Source organism: Patiria miniata, unplaced genomic scaffold (assembly GCF_015706575.1).
Source record: "Patiria miniata isolate m_02_andy unplaced genomic scaffold, ASM1570657v1 HiC_scaffold_3, whole genome shotgun sequence".
NCBI lineage: Eukaryota > Metazoa > Echinodermata > Asteroidea > Valvatida > Asterinidae > Patiria > Patiria miniata.
The window spans coordinates 41196988-41218119 of record NW_024037069.1 but is presented as its reverse complement, the minus strand read 5'-3'; the positions used below and the strand labels follow the sequence as shown (position 1 = coordinate 41218119).

General features: G+C 38.9%; 1 protein-coding gene across 1 annotated transcript; it reads right to left on the bottom strand.

The window, feature by feature from the left end:
- Window positions 1-939: 939 nt before the first annotated feature.
- Window positions 940-14891, bottom strand: LOC119738317 (growth factor receptor-bound protein 2-like). The gene is made up of 8 exons (XM_038213163.1): window positions 14798-14891; window positions 12408-12711; window positions 10163-10263; window positions 8869-8991; window positions 8218-8401; window positions 5336-5395; window positions 3992-4054; window positions 940-1936 (listed from the first exon to the last, which is right to left on the bottom strand). The coding sequence occupies exons 2-8, from the start codon at window positions 12483-12485 to the stop codon at window positions 1772-1774; spliced, it is 774 nt and encodes a 257-aa protein (XP_038069091.1). The 5' UTR covers window positions 12486-12711; window positions 14798-14891; the 3' UTR covers window positions 940-1771.
- Between the last annotated feature and the right edge of the window lie 6241 nt (window positions 14892-21132).

Genomic DNA, 21132 nt, shown 5'->3' with positions numbered 1-21132 from the left:
ACTCATACTCATACTCATGGAAAAGTACTCGTACTCATACTCGTACTCATGGTAAAGTACTCATACTCATGGCAAAGTACTCATACTTATACTCATGGCAAAGTACTCGTACTCATACTCATGGCAAAGTACTCGTACTCATACTCGTACTCATGGTAAAGTACTCGTACTCATACTCGTACTCATGGTAAAGTACTCATACTCATACTCATGGCAAAGTACTCATACTTATACTCATGGCAAAGTACTCGTACTCATACTCATGGCAAAGTACTCGTACTCATACTCGTACTCATGGCAAAGTACTCATACTCGTACTCATGGCAAAGTACTCGTACTCATACTCGTACTCATGGAAAAGTACTCATACTCGTACTCATGAAAAAGCACTTTCGTATTAAAGCCTTGTTTTAGTTCAGAAAAATTTCAGAGGCGGCAGTTAAGTTTGTTTTGTGGAAAATTGTTCATGCATTATTGTTAAATACTTAGTTTTCAAAACTAGAGGGCCTAACGCTTCGATCCTTGCAGGATGTTTGTCAAAGGCAAAAGGATTCTCTCTTTTCTCAAGTTGGTGTTGCAATGCAATGTTCATTTTGTCAGCATCATGGGATTAGCTCGGCTTTTACAGATTATTGTTTCAAGGCTCTCCATCATTACAAACTGATATTTCTCTCTCGTTTCTAATTAAGATCAATTATTCTGGGCAAGGAATTTCAGGTATTAAATCTAATTAGCCTATTTCAGATTTGGTGGACACAATACGAGGGCGCTACTTGGTTTGGGTAAAAATACAAAAAGACTCTACCCAAATCAAACAGCGCCCTCTCATTGTGTCCGCCGTATCTCAAATATATGCTAATGGTTACTGTTGCAGAGTTTTGAATGTGCTACTTCTGGTTTCAGAGTCAGAAATTAGTCATGCATACTCATGTACATGTATATTTTATCAATAACCTTTCACAAAAAGTTTTTTTTTAAACAAAAATAGCAAAATTCATGGCAAGTAAAATTGTTTTTGTCACACTGTGGTAATATGCCTACCTTATCAAGAATAGAAAAACTCTTGTTACACATTCAAAACCATTTAATAGTGCGAAGTATAATTTTTTTCAGTTCTTCCCAAGCCTAACCAAAATTGTACAGTGCATGAGTAGGGAAAAAGTGCGTAAAAGTCATCAGTCACCAGGCTACCTTGAAATGATATTGGAATACTTTGGGAAGGACTAAAAGCTCTTTTGAAAATCCTAATAAATGATGAATTTCTATGTTTCTGAGGGCCACACACCGACATAAAACATACATCAAACATCCAAAGGATATATTTTTGCAAACCACCATGACAACGAAGGACAAATATACGCAGTATGGTCCTGAGTCACATGACTCTCCTAAATAACTCAGGTATGAAATCTCCACAAAACCAACTTTCCTGAATTGCTAATGTTAACACTAGCAACTTCATCAACTGGTATTCGTTCAGTCTGAAGCAACATTAGCATTTGACATTTTTACTAAAGGTGTGTGTGTATTACGTCAAAACAAATCTTAGCTTCTGAAACAAATGAGTAACCTAAGCAGTCCAAAACCTTGTCGTTTGACCATGTATTAAGGTGAATTAATTTTTTTAAAAGCCATGTGCCTTTTTGATGTGAGTTCAGAAATATAAATCAAATTTATTATCGAGCTGGAGAAACATGCTCTTTGTATTGGACCTTTGACTTTTCCGGGTTGAAAAAGGGAGATGGAAGGATGAGAATACCTGAAAACAAGGTTATTTAAGTTCCTGAACGTATGTGCTCGGGAAGAGGCCCGTCTTTGTCCGGAGTTTGCCAAACCACCAATCGCGATCCGACTTGTCCAGTACCTCCACGACGTCCCCGGCTCGTAGTTCTAGCTCGTTGTTGTCTTGGGGCTCAAAGTCATACATGGCTTTGACCTGTTGGAAAGAGGTCAGAGGTCACAAGGTTAACTTAAAGATGCGTTCCCCGTACGACTTTTGATTTCACCTCGAAAAGTAGGTTTGGTTTTTCAATTGCTGTTTTCCTAGCAATATGACAGTTATTCACTTTTGAACGAGGCATCGAACGAAACAGATCAACCAACGTATAGGTTATTTCACGGAAGTTGAAGCATTGTCTACCGGACAATAATTTGGCCCTTGGTCGGGGGGCAAGGGTGTCATTTGTTTGCAAAATGAAAGCCCCTTTTAGGAGCGAGGTAGATGCCCCAAATTGGAATATAGCAGTTTTTTCTATAAAACAAAACATATGCCCTGCAAAATGAAAATTCGTAAGGAAAAACAAAATCAATTTTTTGAAGAGCACTGGGCACAGAACTGAAGTTTAGCCCCATAAATGTGTTTCAAATACTGGACTTCATCCTTATTTACAGCCACACGGTTAACTGATGCATGCTAAATTTCCTGAAGAGTTGCGTTTACGTCCCGAATTCGAAATTGAGACTGCAGTTCCCACTTGATATTCCCAATGCAAGCTATTTGGTCAGTGACCAGGAACAATTGAATTGCGTGCCAATAGATGTCTAGTTATCCTGTCATTTTCAGGAGAAATTTGGAAAGAGTTTGTCCAAAATGACTGAAAAACAAATATTCAGAAGGCAAAAGATGACAGTGCTGGTGTTTCCCCAAATGGCCGTCCTGTGCTGTGTCATACATGTGTACATGTACCTTTATGCCATCCGCACCACTTTCCAGAAACTATCCATACAGGAAGTGGTTCTACTTTCAATATTAACTTTCGTGGAAGTGCAGTACACCGCAGGGTGGCACACTGTCAATGTTGATTTGTCCTTGTGGGTTTTTTTTAAGTTTGACATTTGAAGGTACATGTACATGTAGATAGGATCACAAACATTTATCCAAAAAGTGACCTACCAAATCTTACTTGGATTAAAGAAGGTACTAAACATGCTGTGATATTAAATCAAATTAGGTTTTTTCCAACTTTCACTCGGGAGGTAACACACTGAGTATACAGTGTTTAAAAACGTCGGTGAAGGGCAAAACCTAATTTGATTTATATCACCCTGGCGCAAAAATTACATCTAATGCGGTGATATTATTGTGCCGGGCTTGTTGTCAGTTAATTAGAAAGAGTCAAGAAATGTAGGTGATTGTGATAAGTGTAGGTGATTTCCAATGATCAGTCAGTTGACCGATCGTTGGAAATACAGAGTAATATTCACGAAATGTTGTTTCGCGCTCAAAAGGTTGTGCATGGTTTTTCAGTGTTTTCACACAAAGTGTAATATCCACTGAGCTGAAAGTTCAACAGGTTAGGTTTTGAACATTCGGCTTTCGATTTTGAGTGGTGTTAATATTGAAAGCAAACAAGTACAACTTAAGGGTCACTAAGGATATAGAAAGTAAAAGTTTACGCAGGACATCACAACTAAACTATAACAATATAATATGATAATAATAATAATAAAAATAATTTGGGAGGCTAAACATCCTTACTCGCAGCTGAGAAGCTGAACTGCGAAGGACGCGGCTACAACGTGGTCAAGCCGCAGGCATGTAAAGGCGCCTTTGGCAGCCAGCCACAACGACTCATATATGACCGCGAAGCAAAGCCTGAGATCTAAAGTGTTTGATTTTTCCGGAGGGAGGAAAACCGGAGGGCCCGGAGAAAACCCTCGTGGCACAGGAGAGAACCAACGCACAACTCTACTCACATATGGTCCCCAGTCGGGAACTGAACCAGGGCCAGTGGTGAGAGGCGAGCGCCTTACGCACTAGCCACCCATGCCACCCAGAAAAATGCATTAAGGGAATATGGTTTTGACCAGCTGCTCATGCAAATTAGGCTGCTACGGTTGACCGCCAGCACTGCGGGAGACTGCCGCGAAGCTGGAACTCGCTTGCGAGGCGTGTGAATTGCCGGCAAACCTAGCGACAGGCAGCTGCCTCCCCTGCTGGGCAAAGCGAAGCCTCATTTCTTGAAAATACAAACTGTTGAGATTGACTCACCCTTGGTTTCTGCTCCACGGCAGGCTTCATCGGTTTATGTTGGGTCACCTTGCCCCACGGACTCTGGACACAGACAATCAAAAATGTTGTTGGACTTAGGGAGAGGTATGTCATAACAGGAGAGTTGGAAACATGGTGCAAATGAATCTCAGCAGTTCCACATCCATTTTGGACAAGTAAATAATGTGCACAATTATAGTTTTATTCATAAAGTGGATTTTAATTCTGATATTCATTCAACTTTGTAATAGTGTTAAAAAGTGGCTGAGATTGCACCACAGAGAATCTAGGACCCAGCTTCCGGGGCCCTTAAGCATTGAGAAATCCGCTCAAAACATGATGGTGTCTGACGTACTCAGACAAACTGATTGTTTTTTAAACTTAATTTTCAGGTGCAAGTAACATTGTTAGAAATATACTAGATGTATATTTCAATAAATTACCAATAACAAGCTTCAAAATGATGTATCATGTATGGTTTGTGGCATTTGGACTATTTTGAAATGTTGGCATTGAGTTTTAGAATTCTGTGGAATTGCTCCTCTATAAATTCTGGTCAAAATTCTGATTCATGTAATTTGACACAAGTATTTCAGCGCTCTGTGTTGCAGTAATATGCAAATTTCCTGAATTCCGTGAAAACAATACAAAATAATGTACATAATATTTACAATAACAAACGTGAGGGTTTTGGATTTGGGAAAGGTAATGGGATAGTTGCAAACATGGTGCAAATGTATCCCTAAATTTCGGTGAAAATCTGATGTCACGTAATTTGATGCAACTGTTTCAGTGTTTTGTTTTCGTAGTACACACAGAAATGCAGTTTTCCTGAATTCCCTGAAAAAAAAATATCAATTTGGCAAATAAAAAATTATACAAATATTATATATTAAAGAGTGCTATTGATATTCTTCGTCCTTTCCCTCACTAATTCCCACTTTTTTTTGATGTGAAGTTGTACGCCATCTGCTTTGTGGCAAGTCTAATTCTGCTTTTGTGATAAAGTCATAATTTTATTGGGTAAACAGCATGTGTTATAAAATATCATCTCATCATGTTCTCTTTCCAATCCTCAGATTGAGTCAGGGTCGACGTGTGACTCATAATTTCTTTCAATCGTACTCTCAACCTCACACATTCTCATGAGTTCTCATGAGACATGACCAATAGGAATAATGAGTCATCAGTGTGAACTCTGTACACAAAAGTGAGATTTTTTTCCACAGAGCTGTGGGGCACAGGAAAGTGCTCTAAGCTAGAAGGAAGAATTCCCAAGCATGGTAACAACACGATGAATGATTCTGAATTGGGCTTCTATACTCAATTGGTCCATTGACTCACTTGTTTCTGCTGAAATGGGCTGGTCACTCCGTTGGCACCACTAGCTCCTTGTATCGAGTCCTGCATAGAACATCCATTCAGTTAATGCTGATCTCGGGGTTTGGGCCCGTAATGACATCACTATGTGTTTATTATGATGCATATTCGGGAAGCCAAATGGAGACGTGTGGGAAGTAGATTGGGAATACTTATTTGTGCGTTTTGCTGGCTCTAACAATGGAATTAGATTACAATATGTAGAGATGAATACTGTGAGGATTCATTGAGATCCCTTTTTTTTTTCCCCCGAACTACATGTAAATGAATCCACTTTCTCCTTGCGGTTTGTATTCAAACTGAAAACAACGGACCAGAATGCAGTGTGATAAGCACATTGTGATGTCAAAATGTTGGCGATCGTTTAGTTACGGGCCCCACTGTTTTAGTCTTTTTAGTATTCCAAAATGACTTCTGCAACCTTAGGTAGGTTTTTTTTTCAATCCTTCTGACCCTATTTTTTTGTGATTTTGAACAGCATTTTTCAGTAGAAAAATGCACTTTTCTGAGCCAGTTTACAGTTGATGCCATTCAAATCATGCCAGTTCTGCACATCCACAGTGCCTCGCAGTAAACGCCATCTTTATTTTCGTGTTGCGTTCTGTTGACTTCATCGTCGTTTTACCCACATCGTTCCTTAAGTAAATCCTGCTGCCCTCTATCCACAACACTCATTCACGTTGGTTTCAGAGTTAACTACCGTAGTTTGATAAGTTTAAAAATCTAAATGTGAATTTTTGTTCTCTTATAGAAACAGGGCCCGTAACTACGCAATCGGCAAAATGTCTTGGGTCTGTGACTGAAATTACTGCTCATGGCACAAGCTCTGCCAACTTGCTGAAATTGATGGTATAGCTAAAGCCTTTCTCAGCTGTTCACGCAAGCCAAAACTGCATTTCAAGCACCAGGGCCCAATTTCATAGAGCTGCTTAAGCACAAAATTTGCCTAAGCACAAAAACGTCTTGCTTAATAAAATCAGGTTACCGGCCAAAACTCCATGCGATTGTTATGCTAAGTAAACAACAGCTAAATACCAGTCACAAGCAATGTACATCACATGGAGTTTTGGCCGGTAACCTAATTTTACTAAGCAATGTTTTTTTCGTGCTTAAGCAAATTTTCTGCTTAAGCAGCTCTATGAAATCAGAACAAACTCCATTAACCCTAACAGAACTCAACCCATCAAACCCCAACGGCATGTTTTGTTGGAATCTGTCGGGATGGGTACAGTACCCCTAAACTGACAGTCTTTTACATTGGGTTGGCACACCTCCAGAATCATAGTCAGTAATATGTGTGTGCAGTTTCCCATATGGTGTTGGAATTTGCCAGGGTGGGTATGGTTCCTAGTCAATCATGCTAAGGAGTTGGGGTTAAGCTGCTTAGCGGAACAAATCGCTTCACTTAGCAAAGCAAACTGTTAAGCAAAACTGGATTGGGAGCCAGTCACAGGCAGTCAAACAGTTGTGTAAAATTGGTCGCCATTTTTGACGAGCAAGACTTTCCTTGGCTTTTCTGATTTTTACATGCTTGTCAGCACAACAAAACGTCATGCGCATGTCATGCAATATTTATTTTGTGCTTAATTCCAGTGCGTTACGACTATCGTGTCACACCATGTTTAGTGTGCAGTCACTCACATAGTGCTGTTTCTGTTGATGCCGTTGTTTGCTGGATAAGCCATTAGCACAAAGTCGTCCCTAATGGACAAGCACAGTTGGCAAAGTAAGAGCTGGTACATGTACGTGGAGTGTGATGGCAGGAGGATTTTTCTTGAGGAAAACACTTTTTTAACTCTAGTTTGGAATACAGGCGACTTCAGAGTCAATGTCAAACACAGTGGAGTGTGATGGCCTAGCGGTTAAGAACACCGGACTCACGTTCTGGTGTTTCAGAGGCAACCGTGACGTGGGTTCGAGCGCGCCACACTTGTGCTCTTAAGCAAGGCACTTAACCATTATTGCTTCGTCCTTCGGATGGGACGTTAAGCCGTAGGTCCCGTGTGTTGTATAAATGCATGTAAAAGAACCCAGTAAACACTTATCGCTAAGAGAAGGGGTTTGCCCCGGTGTTTCTGGCCTCCTGTATAAACTCCCACGTGGAGTATTTAGGAGAAGAACCAACCAAGAACCAAGAACGTACTTGGTGTAAACAAAAACACGGATGCGAATCTGTGATGTATGTACTGGCATTGTGAATTTACAAAAACTTTCAACTCCAGCAAATGTTGCCACGATGTGAAGCACTGATCTGAAGTAAGGCTACCTGCTCTTAATGTCATACATTAATTAAAGATCGTAACTTGGGAATTCGAAGTTAACACTGGAATTTGCCGAACAAAATTAGAAGCCATTTTGCAGGTGGTGTCACGCCTTCACCCATGCCGCACGCGTTCTTAACCCCTTAAGGACAGGGCGTAATGGGGACATTCCTCCACACATAGAGCAAGTGGCCCGCATGACTGCACAGCCTTTGTGTGTTAGTGGCACTGCACAAAAGCAGCAGCTGTGGAACTACCCACTAGCCGCGTGCCACGGCATACCACAGCTGGCAACTGCATTCCAATGAGGATTAGCGGCCGCGGCCATGAACGCTTCCCGTACGCATGGGGTTAAAGACAAGCGCATCTTGGTAATCCTATTGGTCAATGGAGCCCGGAGTACGTACGTATTACCTGAGCGCAACTCTGGTGCTTGGTGCCACCACAGAAAATTTTCTGACTCTCGTTTGAAAGGTTATGCTGCACATTTGGTGTATTTATCTGAAAGTGGAGACTTCAGAACTGAATCTGGTATCTCCCATAGACAAATTTCAATATTTATTCATAAAAAAAAACAGGACTGACCATGACGGCCGATTTCTTTTTCCCCATGTCCCGGAGGAACACTTTGTTGTTTGTCTTGCTGACGCTGTTCATCCGGAAGAAGTTGACTAGCTGGTTGATGGTGTCGAACTTCTTCTCCCATAGAAAGACACGGCGGGTGGCCTTATCCACCAGAATTTTGAAATGCTGCACCCCAGTCCCAAACCTGTTTAAAAAAAAAACATAAGGATTGTCAAATAGGTTCCAATAACAATAAGCTCTAGTAAACCTAAGTAGATTTTTTTTTTCAGACAGGCGAACAAAATTTGTGGTATTGAAGACCGAAGACCCACTCAAAAACAAAGACTCACTCGAAAACTCACTCGTTTTTGTTTTTGAGTGGGTCTTCGTTTTCGAGTGGTCCTTTGTTTTTGAGTGGGTCTTCGGTCTTCGGTCTTCGTTTTAGGGGTCTTAGTTTTCGATACTACCAACGTCATGTGTGTGATTTTCCACTGACTGGACTCCAGGGATATTCTGAATGACTGATACAGTCTATCTTTTGACATAGCCGCTTCTATTCGTTTCAAGCGTCAAGCTTTTCTTGTAGTTATTATTTCAAATCATCACTACGATTTGCATCAGAGCAACTCTGGAACATTGATTCCATTATTGTGAGAACCATCACACACTCACTTGACCGAGAGAGAGAAATCTCCCCGAGAGCTCTCGCTCTCTCTGATGAGGAAAGCCCCGTCGGGCTCGTTATCCTGCAGAATCTCCTCAGCTCTGTTTCTGGACAGACCTTTGTAAAACCATCTAGGGGAGGAGGATACAATATACAAGGTTCTGTCAAGTCACAATCAATTTGATATTAACACCAAGTCCCTTGGTGTTTTGGGTGGTTTTTTGTGTGTGCAAGGAACTTTCCTGAATACTTCAAAATCCAACAATGTATAGTGAACATTAAGACGTTAAAAACCCAAGCCCTATACTGGCTAGGCTTTAACCACACCAAACCCCCCCCCACCCCACCCCCGATCCTGCAAGATCCTCCAAAACCTCCTAAGAGATTTTGAAGAACCTGGCAGGCTAGTGTAAACAAACTTGCAAGAGCCTGAATGAATGCAACACTCAGCATTTGCTAAATGCCTTCTTTTCTAAAGCTACAGCACATCATTTGCAGCTATCCAAAAAGTAACTGACGTAATTAGTGTTGAAAAACCTACTTGGTTGAAAGATAATAAGGGACTAAACTCCCTGTGAAATTATTCTTTCTGGCATGCTGTCATTTTGAAGAAATCAATGAAAGAAGGTCTTGACAACGATGCATCTTTGGAAATTTCCGTAGTTTTTTTTTATTCGGCAAAGCGCGCGCAAGCGTTGACACGACGCACACGCGCGCGCGCGGTTGCTTTAATTCGTCGGATCGGTGCGCGACATCTCGTAACTGCAATTGGCTCAGTGAGAACGTGTCTGGAACGCTGAATTCAGGCCCAATTTAAAACATAAATCAGCAACTTTTGATATGAAATATACAGCTGAAGCTGAGCTGAAACTTCATCAGATTAGTTGTTCAGCACCCTTCTTTAAATTTTCAGCACGTGTGTTGCTTCAAACGAACAAAATGCACAAATTTCAAATGATGGACTGTACCTTTAAAGCTGGTTGGCGAAAACAAAAGTCCCATGTGAAATAGCAGTGGCTAATTGGCTCCACAAAAACACTAAAAAGCCTAGGTATTATTTATTCTATTAATTGAGGTCCAAAGTGTAACTTTGTTTCCCCGCCCGTGATACCTTGGTACTTTGTAATTTACCATTCAAGTATCATTAAGAATGACTTCAATCAATTTGTGATTTGTTGGGTAGGTAGTTTGCTATTCATAATCACTCTTGGCGGACGACTGCATTAAGGAGTGCGTCAATCATAAAAGTCAGATGTAACCAGGGACTGGAACAAGTGGACCCATGAAATTGGGCAAACTTACTCCGGGCTGGTGATGTAGTTCTTGGGAATCAATCCTACTTTGCCCTTCAATTCAGCCGTTGCCCAATCATCTTCCGTGTTCTTATCGGGGTCAATAATAACCTGGAAAGAAAAAGAGTTGATTTTATCTGAAGTTTATCTGAACTTTCAAAAGGAGATATGATCTCAATCTTCATTTTGAAGAATACCTGATTTCAAAAATTGATGATTACAATATGTTTTACAAACAATATTATATAACTGACATACAGATCCTAGTCATTTTATTGGTGGAACTCACATCACCTGACATTCGTTATTGCTCCCATTCACGCCGCGGCTCAAAAAGTACTATCCGCCCATGGGGAATGGGAAATACTATTCAACAGTTAGGATCATGACACGGTATTTGTGTGCAAATGCATGCTGGTGTGCGCGTTCAGCGTTGCGCGTAGCGCGTATTGTTCCAACATGTCCAAAGAGCCAGCGCTACAGCTGGTGGTTTGGAAGAGACAAATACATTTTCCTCCAGTTTTGTATTTAAAAAAAAGTTCAAATATATCAAATGACAAGGATCTATATGTCAGTTATAAAACAAATATTGAGTGGCTTTAAATTGTGAAATGGGAGGAATATTATCGCAAGGTAAAATCCGTAAAATTTCCATTTCCTTCGCCTCGTGAAATGGAAAAGTCCAGATTTTACCTTGCGATAATATTCCTCCCATTCCACGCTGATCCACTCAATATTTGTATATTATTGAGTGGCTACGAGTGAAATGGGAGGAATATTATCACAAGGTAAAATCTGGACTTTTTGCCTTGTGAAAATGGAAAAGTCCAGATTTTACCGAGCAATAATATTTCCCCCATTTCACGATTTAATGCCACTCAATGTTTCTTTCATTTAACTGACATATAGATCCTTGTCATGTGATTTACAGTTAAAATATACTTCTATTTCAATACAGAATTGGTGGGAAATGTATTTCTCTCTTCCAAACCACCCCTTCACGAAATGTTTGAACCCAACTCTGTAACTACTGGCAGTTGGGAACAATACGTGCTATGCGCAACGTTCAACGCGCATACCAGCATGCATTTGCACACAAATACCACGCCATGGAACAAGAATGATCCTGCATGTGTAACTGTTGAATAGTATTTCCCATTCCCCACGGGCGAATGGGACTTTTTGAGCCCCAGGGTGAATGGAAGCAATAATGATGTCACGTGATGTGAGTTCCAACAATCAAATGACAAGGATCTGTATATAAACATGTATAATGACATAAACATCTAAATTCATGTACATACCTTATGCACATGACAAGTAAATAGAAAGCATGAAAAGGATTCTCAAGTATAAAGATACATGTACGAAGTCAATAATTCCTGTCCAGACTGAGACATTTAACCACACTTAACCCTAACTCCCTAGAGGGTGTGCAAAATCATATTGAAATTGGAGGATTCAGGACTGTTAGGGATTTCGCACAGAGAACATGCCACACTCAGGCCAAATATCCTCACTCCTAAACGCATTTCGTCAGCTTTGGTTAGAGATCTCAGTTAACACTGAATAAATCTCACAAACTTTTGCTTCAGAGCTTAAAACCAAGCGATTCTTAAATTAAAAGCAGAAGACTAAACTGGGAGATGTCAAACATTTCTGAATAGACAGACTACTCAGTGGTCTTGTGTCTTCCCTTGAGACTCGGTATCGGATATTTCTTATGACACAAAGAGGAGTTGGACTGCTTGTCAAATGCAAGACTTTGCAAGACTGTATTGCATGTTTTGCATCCTTAACGCTAACTCCCTAGGCAAACCTAGGATGAAACCTCAATCCTGCAAAATCCTCAAGCTACCTCAATGTAAAAATTACACACAGCCTCAATTCTGCAAAATCATCTGTTATTTCTTGAATGGACTGGGGTCCTTGGAGTGACCACTGCCTCAATCCTGCAAAATCCTCCAGCAATCACTGTCAATATGTTGAGGCAGAGCCAGTGACATCTTGGAGCAGTGCAGAGGACTTCAAGTATAATGGCCTAACTTTATGCCTCAAAAATCAGCCGCACATTTTTGCCATATAGCCTCAATTTTGGGCAAATCCTCCATTTTGCAGAGAGGATTTTTGAGGATTTGGGAAGGTTAGGGTTAAGGTTGGGTAAATTCAGTACACAGTATTGGGAATCTCTTGGGTTTAATGAATATTTCATCAAGCCACTTGAAAGGGTGACAGATACATGCACATGTACCCACCTTGAGAACATCTCGTTCCCTGAACGACAGCTCATCTGGTCGGGCAGCTGTGAAATCGTAGCGAGCGACGCACTCCATGCTTGATTTATACTTATAGAGGATCGTTTGAGTTTAGTGGTTTTTTTTCCCGTCAAACTTTTCTTTGAGATGTGTTACAACACATTAAGCAGTCAACGCATTCCACTGGAGACAGAAAAAAACTCGAGAAGAATCGTCTTTTTTTGGCATCAAAGGAGGAGCATTCTCCAAAAGTGAACATAAACGTCCTTCCTGGGTGTTAAGTCCCAACAGTCAACGGTAAATTCTGTAATGATAAAGAAATGATCAAAAATGAGCACATGTACAGTTTGTGTTCACTGGCATGGGGTTTTAGTTCCCAACCAACCCCCCAACCCCCTCTCCCTGCAACCCCACCCAACATGTTGGAAATCCTGGTAGACAATGTAAACAAGTTCACTGGTTTAGGCATTTTCATTCTTTTTAAATAAAACCTCAAGGTAATGAAATATGGCATCCAGTGTGCGATTTCCACTGTGCAGAAAAGTAAACAAATAACAAGGGATAAATCTAACTTTAAACTAGCCCCATAATAATGTGGCCAATTTACTGGACTAACTCCGTAAACATAGGCCACACATCCACATGTACAAAAACGTGTCGCACTTTGTCCAATTTTGATTTTCACATTTAGGCTTAGTTTGTAGGGGTTTTTTTGCTTTAGAAGCATACTCACCCTCTTTATAGGCTAATCAGAAAGTGCTGCCTTTTTCATATGTCTAATTTTTGTGAAATTTCATGTTGAAATTTTGATACGCAAACGTGTGCAAATTAATCTGGAAATTTCACGAAAAATAGACATCTGAAAAAGGCAGCACTTTCTGATTAGCCTATAAAGAGGGTGAGTATGCTTCTAAAGCAAAAAAAACTACAAACTAAGCCTAAATGTGAAAATCAAAATTTGACAAAGTGCGACACGTTTTTGTACAATGATGTGGATGTGTGGCCTATGTTTACGGAGGTAGTCCAGTAAATTGGCCACATTTATGGGGCTAACTTTAAACATGCTTTTAGAGACTCATCAATTCATGTTATGTCAGAAAGAATGCTACGGTACATCCTGACGCCACTTTTTTTCATCATATATCATATAGGGCCTATATCATTATCAATGAAGGTCAGTCATTGCACAAAATGTTGAAAAGACATGAATCTGAGAAATATTTGCAATTTTGTTATGAAATACTTTGAAAATGTTCTTGACTCTCCATACACTTTGTACACATCTGCTGAGCTGAACTGAAGTGGCGTCTGGATACTAAACTCTTTCCATAGTGTCATTAGAAAATGTGGTAATCCTTACTTTTAGGACCCCGTTCATATATAGGAAGGGAAAGACTCACCAAAACAGTTGACTAAATGACACTCAAAATTGACATTCTGATATTTCTTGACACATCTGAACAATTTTTGCAATGACACCTTCTTGAATATCAGCGGGTTTGATTTTGTGGATAGAGGGCAGGGCTTTGATTTATGAGGGAAAGTAAGGGGTAAAAGATAACGATGACAACCAGAAAACAGACTCAAAAACCAAGATGGCAAACGTGAAAGCTCGATGCAGTGAAAGCTTGGTGCTGATTGGCTGATAAAAAAATAAACATCTTATTTATTGTTTTTAGCAGCCAATCAGCATCGGGCTTTCATTATGTAGGGCTTTCACTCGTGTTGTGGGAACTACAACATGCACATCTGAGTGCAAAAAAAAGGTAGGATTAGGGAAAGTCACATTTTCTTTGAAAGTGCTTTCAAAATTACAACTAACATGAGTTTATATAAAGAAAAAAGACTGCTTTAGCCTGCAAAAGTCACTTTGGTATAGGACAGTCATCTGCAAAAGTCAGTTCTGAACAGAACTCGTAAAAAATAGAGGTGTCCTAAAACAAGGATTACCGAAAATTTTATAAACAGAAGTCTAATATTACTTCTAATAAGTGGTAAAACTAAAACTGTCTAGCAAGTTCACCACAATTTGCAATCAAAGTGTTTCTCAACATTCATCATGCCCTTGCCCTTTTAATTCAAGAACTAATACATGTAATAGAAACACAATGTAAAAGAATCTAAACTTTTTGTCAGAAGGCTATATTAATTATTATAACTAGGAGGAAGTTCAAGGTAGGTACACAGGCATGACAGGTCAACATTTTTGTGTCTCTCTTCCCTTTTCACTTTTAATTATTCATCGACTTATCGGCTCAAAATCTTCCTCTGAAAACGACCGTATGCCATTCTATTAGAATGACGACAGCTTTCCATACACGAACTCTTAAGTTCAGCATAAGAAACACATTTATCTTAGCAGAGAGATTAAAAGACAAATCACTACTTACCGCAAAGAATGTTATTTACCAAAATAAGACTGGAGTTCAGGGTCGGTGGTCTGGTGGGTGATGCATACTTCACACGTCATTTTAGTACATTGAAGAACCGTACCAGTCTGGTCCTACCGATTGCCCAATTCGGCTGATGTGTGGATCATATTACAAAAGTGTCTATCCAGTCCGGGTACAAGACCATAGACGATTGATCATTTCCTGTTTCGTTGAACCATTCGGGAATGGGCGCAGTCGCAGGGCGCGTTTAACACTAATGAATTCACTGAACCGTGGAGGACGGTCGTGAGGGAATTTTATTTTTAGAACGGTGACGAATGCACCAGGAAACTCAACACAGTCGGGAAATTAATCAGACTTAAATACCTATCAGATATCTCATTTACTCACTTGAATCAGGAATATCACTTTATTTGGTATTAGGAAGTTCATTTCTAGGCCAACGCAATTTTGATTCGGGAAAACCCGGCGTCACTCACTGAGCAACACATTTTTGTATGGTTTTTGATTGGTCGAAAGTTTTGATGAATGTTGCCCACAAGCTTTGATCCCGCTTAAAATCGCGAATGCTAGCTAGTATCGAAAAAAAAAAAAACCTGTTCAAAAGATTGATAAAATTCTTACCACCACTGATCCTATCTGTCTCCCGAGTTTGGTATAAACCATAGAGCTGTATTAAATTGTAATTTGATATATCTCTATGGTAATTGGTATAAACTGAGCTTTGAAAGCGATCCTGACCGAGAAAATTTCTAGGCGCATGCGCAAAGTAAAGGTTAACCGTTAGGCTCAGCAGGCTGTGTGAATAACTAGTTGTTTGTTTATTGGGGGATTATCTCTATTATTAGGGAGGTTTCGCAAGCGAACGGATACGCTTACACTTACGCTTAGCTATCCGTATCCGTTTTTTACCTACGTGTAGCGAGCGAGATATGCGTGTCGTCTGCACGTTTAGCGGATAGTGAGTGGCGTATGACGTCATACGTGCAGACGACACGCATATCTCCCTCGCTACACGTAAGTAAAAAACGGATACGGATAGCTACACGTAAGTGTAAGCGTATCCGTTCACTTGCGAAACCTCCCTATTATAGGACGTGATAGGTTTGTTTATACTCGGTCTATATTATGAGGTTGAAGGGTGGTGTAAAAATTAGCACCTTTTTAGAGGGGTATAGTTTTGTGATGTATCAGGTAGGTGATTGGCAGTTTGCCGCTTCCATGATGCCGCGTGGGGATTGTCACAAGTGACAAAATCCCCACTCCCCAGGCAAAATTAAGAGTGACAATGCCCTGACATACATACTTTGGCGCAACTAGTGATTGCCTTTCCAGTGAGTACGCGCCAATGGTAACAATGTAATTTGAGTGACCAAAATCCCCACCCTGGGGCATGCAAAACGTGACCAAATCCCGACATCGGAACTGGGGCCGCGCGGGAGGGGGGGGGGACATTTTGATAGGCGCATAAACTAAATAGTACGCACTGAATTTTTAAAAAGAGAATTGTGCCGCATTTGGCAGATTTGAAACATATAATGGGACACTTGTGAATTAGCGCAACGGTATTGAATTGCATTGCGTGATTGATTTTTTTTCCGCTGTTGACTTTTTGCCTGGCGATGGCGTTTCGGAACCTGCGTATTCATGTGTCGAACGCGGCCCATGGATGTGACCTAGGCCACCAAGTCAGGTGGTCAGTTCGTCAGTTACGGCCCAAGTTAGTTGACAATACTTTATGATTAACGTGTTTTTTTTTAATAAGTATCAACAGAAATGAAAGACCAAGTCCATACCAAGAAAAGGAGGCGTGTTTGGTTTTCAGTTATTCCTTTTTTTTTTAATGTCAAGGATCAAAACTGGGCGAGACAAACAATGCACACTATACAATGTAGGTATATATATTCAAAATTATATTCTTTAAACATTAGTCAGCTGTTGTAACTATTTTATTATATTGAAACTTAAAAGTTCAGTTTTAAAAGGTGATAAGCAATTTGATATGAAAAGGTAAATCATATGAATAATTTCAAATGACAGTGTCAAAAATCCTCATTGGTTGGTCGAGTGCTGATCTTGTGCAAAATCGATAACTGCACTTGGAATCTATTGCTTTACCTATTATAGTTTTTGTGGAACATAAACATATATACGTACGGTGACTGCTCATTTGCGGCTAACACTAAACGAAGTTTAAGACGTTATAAAATACAAAACCCTTGGAAGACATTAAAAAAATAAATCATAATTTAAAGCCCTTTGTAAAACACGACTACATGATGTAGAAATCATGCACAGATTACAAATTAAAGGTGTAGAATTTTGCAACTGTGCCAATTTCCAAACTTATAGTTAACACCAAGTTAATTTTGTTTTAAAGTCTCCACCAAAAGATATATTATTTGATGGAGAACATTTTTAATTTTTGCAGACCGTGTTTTTGGACATAGGAATGATGTCATGTACATTTTTAAAGTATAAACAAATAATGTTTAAACAAATTTTTACTGAAAATCAATGGAAGACTAAAAAACTCCTCTAGCTTTAGCCTACCAATAATCTTGAACCTAAGTATTTCTTGGCTACTGTTCAAGTGTTTTGTGCTATTCCCTTCTGGAATCTCAAGTCATTAATGGTAAGATAAAATAAATAAAAGAATAGGGCATCAGAGTGGTATTCAATTCCTCAAAGGTCATCACAAATCAAATAAAGATCAATCATATCATTCAGTCAAGTCGCAAGTTTTCAAACGAGCTGTAACAAAAGCACTCCTTTGTCACTTGTCCCCTCCTATAGTTGCGACATTCCTTTTGACTTGACTAGCAACTAACTTGCCATTGACTTGTGGTTGACTTAATGGTAACCCTGATAATAGAGGTAACTTTAACTAACCGGTCTCATTAAACTTGTTAGTAAACTAGCTACACATTTTGCAACTAAATCAGCAATACAGCCAAACAAATGTGTGACGTTAAATACAAAAATATGGTGTCTGCTTTTCTGCTTTGTACATCTGGCAATCTAATATACACAAATAACTTTTAAAAGTTAGCTACATATTAACTTAAGATGTAAATGAAAAAAAAAAAGGTTAATAAATACAATAAAGCTGATATTAATTAATAATTTTTCATGGAAGCAATTACAAAGTTTAAGTCTGACGTAGTGGTTTTTTTTTTGTACTTGCACTTTTAAAAGTAAAAAAAAATCTAATAAACAGGCATGCTTTTTTGGCTGCAATTTCATATACTTATTCAGAGTAGTATCTCTTTAAACTGTCATTTGAGATTATCAATGAGAAAGTGATGTCACATGTCCGCAACTCGGATTAATATTTTCACTAGAAAAATTATGGAATCTGCAAAAAATGTGTATAGCATTACCAACAGCAAATTCTGTGTGTTTTAATAGTTTTGGTACATTAAGCAGAGGGTGAGATGAAACACAAAAACTGCTCTAAATGATCTATCACAATCAAATTTTGAACTGTCACATGCATTTAGAATACACCTACAATGAAGAATATGTTAAGAAAAAATGCTCGGTAAATGCCCTCTGATTCTTGAAAAAGTCAGAAAAAAAGTAATATCAACTCAAGTGCTGTGCTTGACAGATTGAGCTAGCTAGAGTTCTTGTAATACTAAAACTCAGCATTGTACACCTACAAAAGGTTAAGAAACACTTCAAAAGAAAAGATATACATGTACTTTATATTATCTAGGGAGCAAGAAATGATAAGTGAATAAGCAAATAAAATCTTGCATATTACAGGTGTTGTAAACGTTTTTATACTTTTTGCTCTGACTTCTAAAAAGGCAACTTTTCACACATGGCGATTGCAGTGTGCATTCTCAAGACAAGTTGTTGAGATATGAGGAGCTAGTATCATCTACCAATACAGCTTAAAGTTTACAACTTGTAATGGTGAAATATACTGCAGAAACCTTGAACATGCATAAAACATGTATTTATTTATTAATTTTTTTCCGCAGCAAACTTCATGATGTCAACTACTGAAATTTCATTGTGACGTTCGCCGCTACCCTACAAATTTGCTTCACACTACACTTCGCACTAAGTACGAACCATTCTATAAATGCGAATGCTGAATTGAGGGTGACGGGAATTGTCAAAAATCTGTGCACCAAATTTCAGCAGATTTGAAATGAGTTCAACTTTTTGCACATTTGCAGCGCGCACACCCACTATGACATGACAAGTTTGCAGTGTAATTGCTCTCAAATTCGTTACAAGTATAAACTGGCCATTACACCTCATCCATTAGAAAAGAAGGGACATTAGGCCTAAAGATAGCCTGTTGGAAACATTAACACGCATCAAGTCATCCGTCCTTGGAAATATCAGAAAAGAGAGTTTGCTTAAACATGTACCCAAAAATCAATCACAAAAACGTTTCACCAGCACCTAATGAGCTTTCGAAAAATGTGAGAATACATGGCCTGATTCTTTACCAAGATCTCACAATTGCATCAAATTCACTTGCTTTGAGAAACTTGTATAACACCATAGCAACTGTAGTTTCTCCATCACAATGAACTAGCCCATTCCGTCAATGAAGCTACTACTTTTCAAGCCTCACTAGCATACATGAGACTAAAAAAAAATCAATCCCCTAAAAATAACACTGCACCGCACAAAACAAATAAGTACTATGACCAAAAGATCTTGCATTGCATAGAAGTTAAAACTCAAGGTTTCGAACTATCCTACTCAGATAGCAACTTCTTCATACATCAGACAAGAGAAGGTTTTTAAACAAAACTTTAGCTGATTTCGCCCAAACAGCTTTAACATTGAAATGAATATTGATGGACAATTTTAGCTGATTTCGCCCAAACAGCTTTAACATTGAAATGAATATTGATGGACAATTTGGACAGAACCCCCATTGTGTACGACGTGTGTCCAACAAAATAGTTCTGTCAAATGTCACAACCGTAAATGATACGTCATTCCAAAATTATACTTAGGAAAAACATTACTTAAATTAAAAAAAATATGCATGCAATTCGGTAAGATATTTAAATATTGCTTAAACTGAGGAGCACCAATACAATTATATGTTAAAACAAAATTGTAAATATCATTTCAAATAAACATTTTCCAAACTGACCACAGCCTGGACTAGTACTATAAGTGCTTACTCTCCCCAAAAATACACAACTGAATAATACAACATGTAAGTATATCGATATGCCAAAAGTTGGACTCATTTTGAGCAGTCTCCTATGTTCACACGGTCACAAAGGAACGAACACTCAAAGTGCACAAAACAAGCACACAAACACTAATGTATACATGTACAAGAAAATAAACAAATAAATAATGAAACTAAAATGAAATTAAAGAAAATGTAATAAAAAAAAAAACCAAACAGTTCGAACACAACAAATGACTTATAAAAGACAACGAATGATTTATAGAAATCTAATTCATTACAAAATGTGGCAATGTTTTGATACCAGTAAATATTTATGAGCAATGTACAGTAGACACCGGTACAACTGCTACATGTACTGTACTCACGTCACAACTGCACGAGTTGACAAGATTTTTACATGATGCATACTACATTTGGAGTGTTATGTAAGGATGTCCTTTTCCACAAAATACATCGTTCAGCATAAGTCCCAACTATTGGAACTGAGAACTTCCAATTTTTACGTTTTCAAATTTTTCTCATATATTTAAGAAATTGTGGTATGGATCTATAAAGTCACATAAAGGAAGGGCATATCCCCCTTCTACATGTACCCCCTCCCCCAACCCCCACCAAAACTTTTAGAATTATATCAAAATTGAATAAATACGACAAAAAATCTTCCAATATTGTTAGATACATTTTTTGTTTTTAAAATATCACATTTGAGGTTCTTCAACCCTTTTTTTGTGTCTAGCATCGCCCCTGACCAAAAGAAAACATGTGTAATTCAACGGTCAATTAACCATCACTCAATCATGTCTTGAGGCAACAAATTTCCAACAAACAAACTTGTCTGTCAAAACTGCAGATTGAGATCATAAGTTAAAAAGACCCTTCATTATTAAACAAGTGCGAGTGCACAATAAGCTCTGGCCGTGTGGCAAGAAGTCTTGCAAAGAGTCTTGCATGAAAGTCTTGCATGAAATCGATCAAAATGATCCCTACCAGTGCTGAAAAATGCGACGCCGGTGGCACATATGGAACACCATACTTTTGGTCAATTTTCGGGGACAGACAGACAGACAGACCAACCAACCAGCAAGTGGCATTGTAGAAGTTCCTACCAGAGCTTAAAATTGTTTTATTTTTGTTTCTTTTTTTTTTTGGG

Coding starts and splice junctions, on each gene's coding strand:
- LOC119738317 (XM_038213163.1), bottom strand. CDS start 12,485: ATGGAGTGCGTCGCTCGCTACGATTTCACAGCTGCCCGACCAGATGAG. Junction 5,396..8,217: donor AAAAGAAATCGGCCGTCATG/GTCAGTCCTGTT, acceptor TGTTCTATGCAG/GACTCGATACAAGGAGCTAG. Junction 1,937..3,991: donor CCGTGGAGCAGAAACCAAGG/GTGAGTCAATCT, acceptor TCTTTCCAACAG/GTCAAAGCCATGTATGACTT.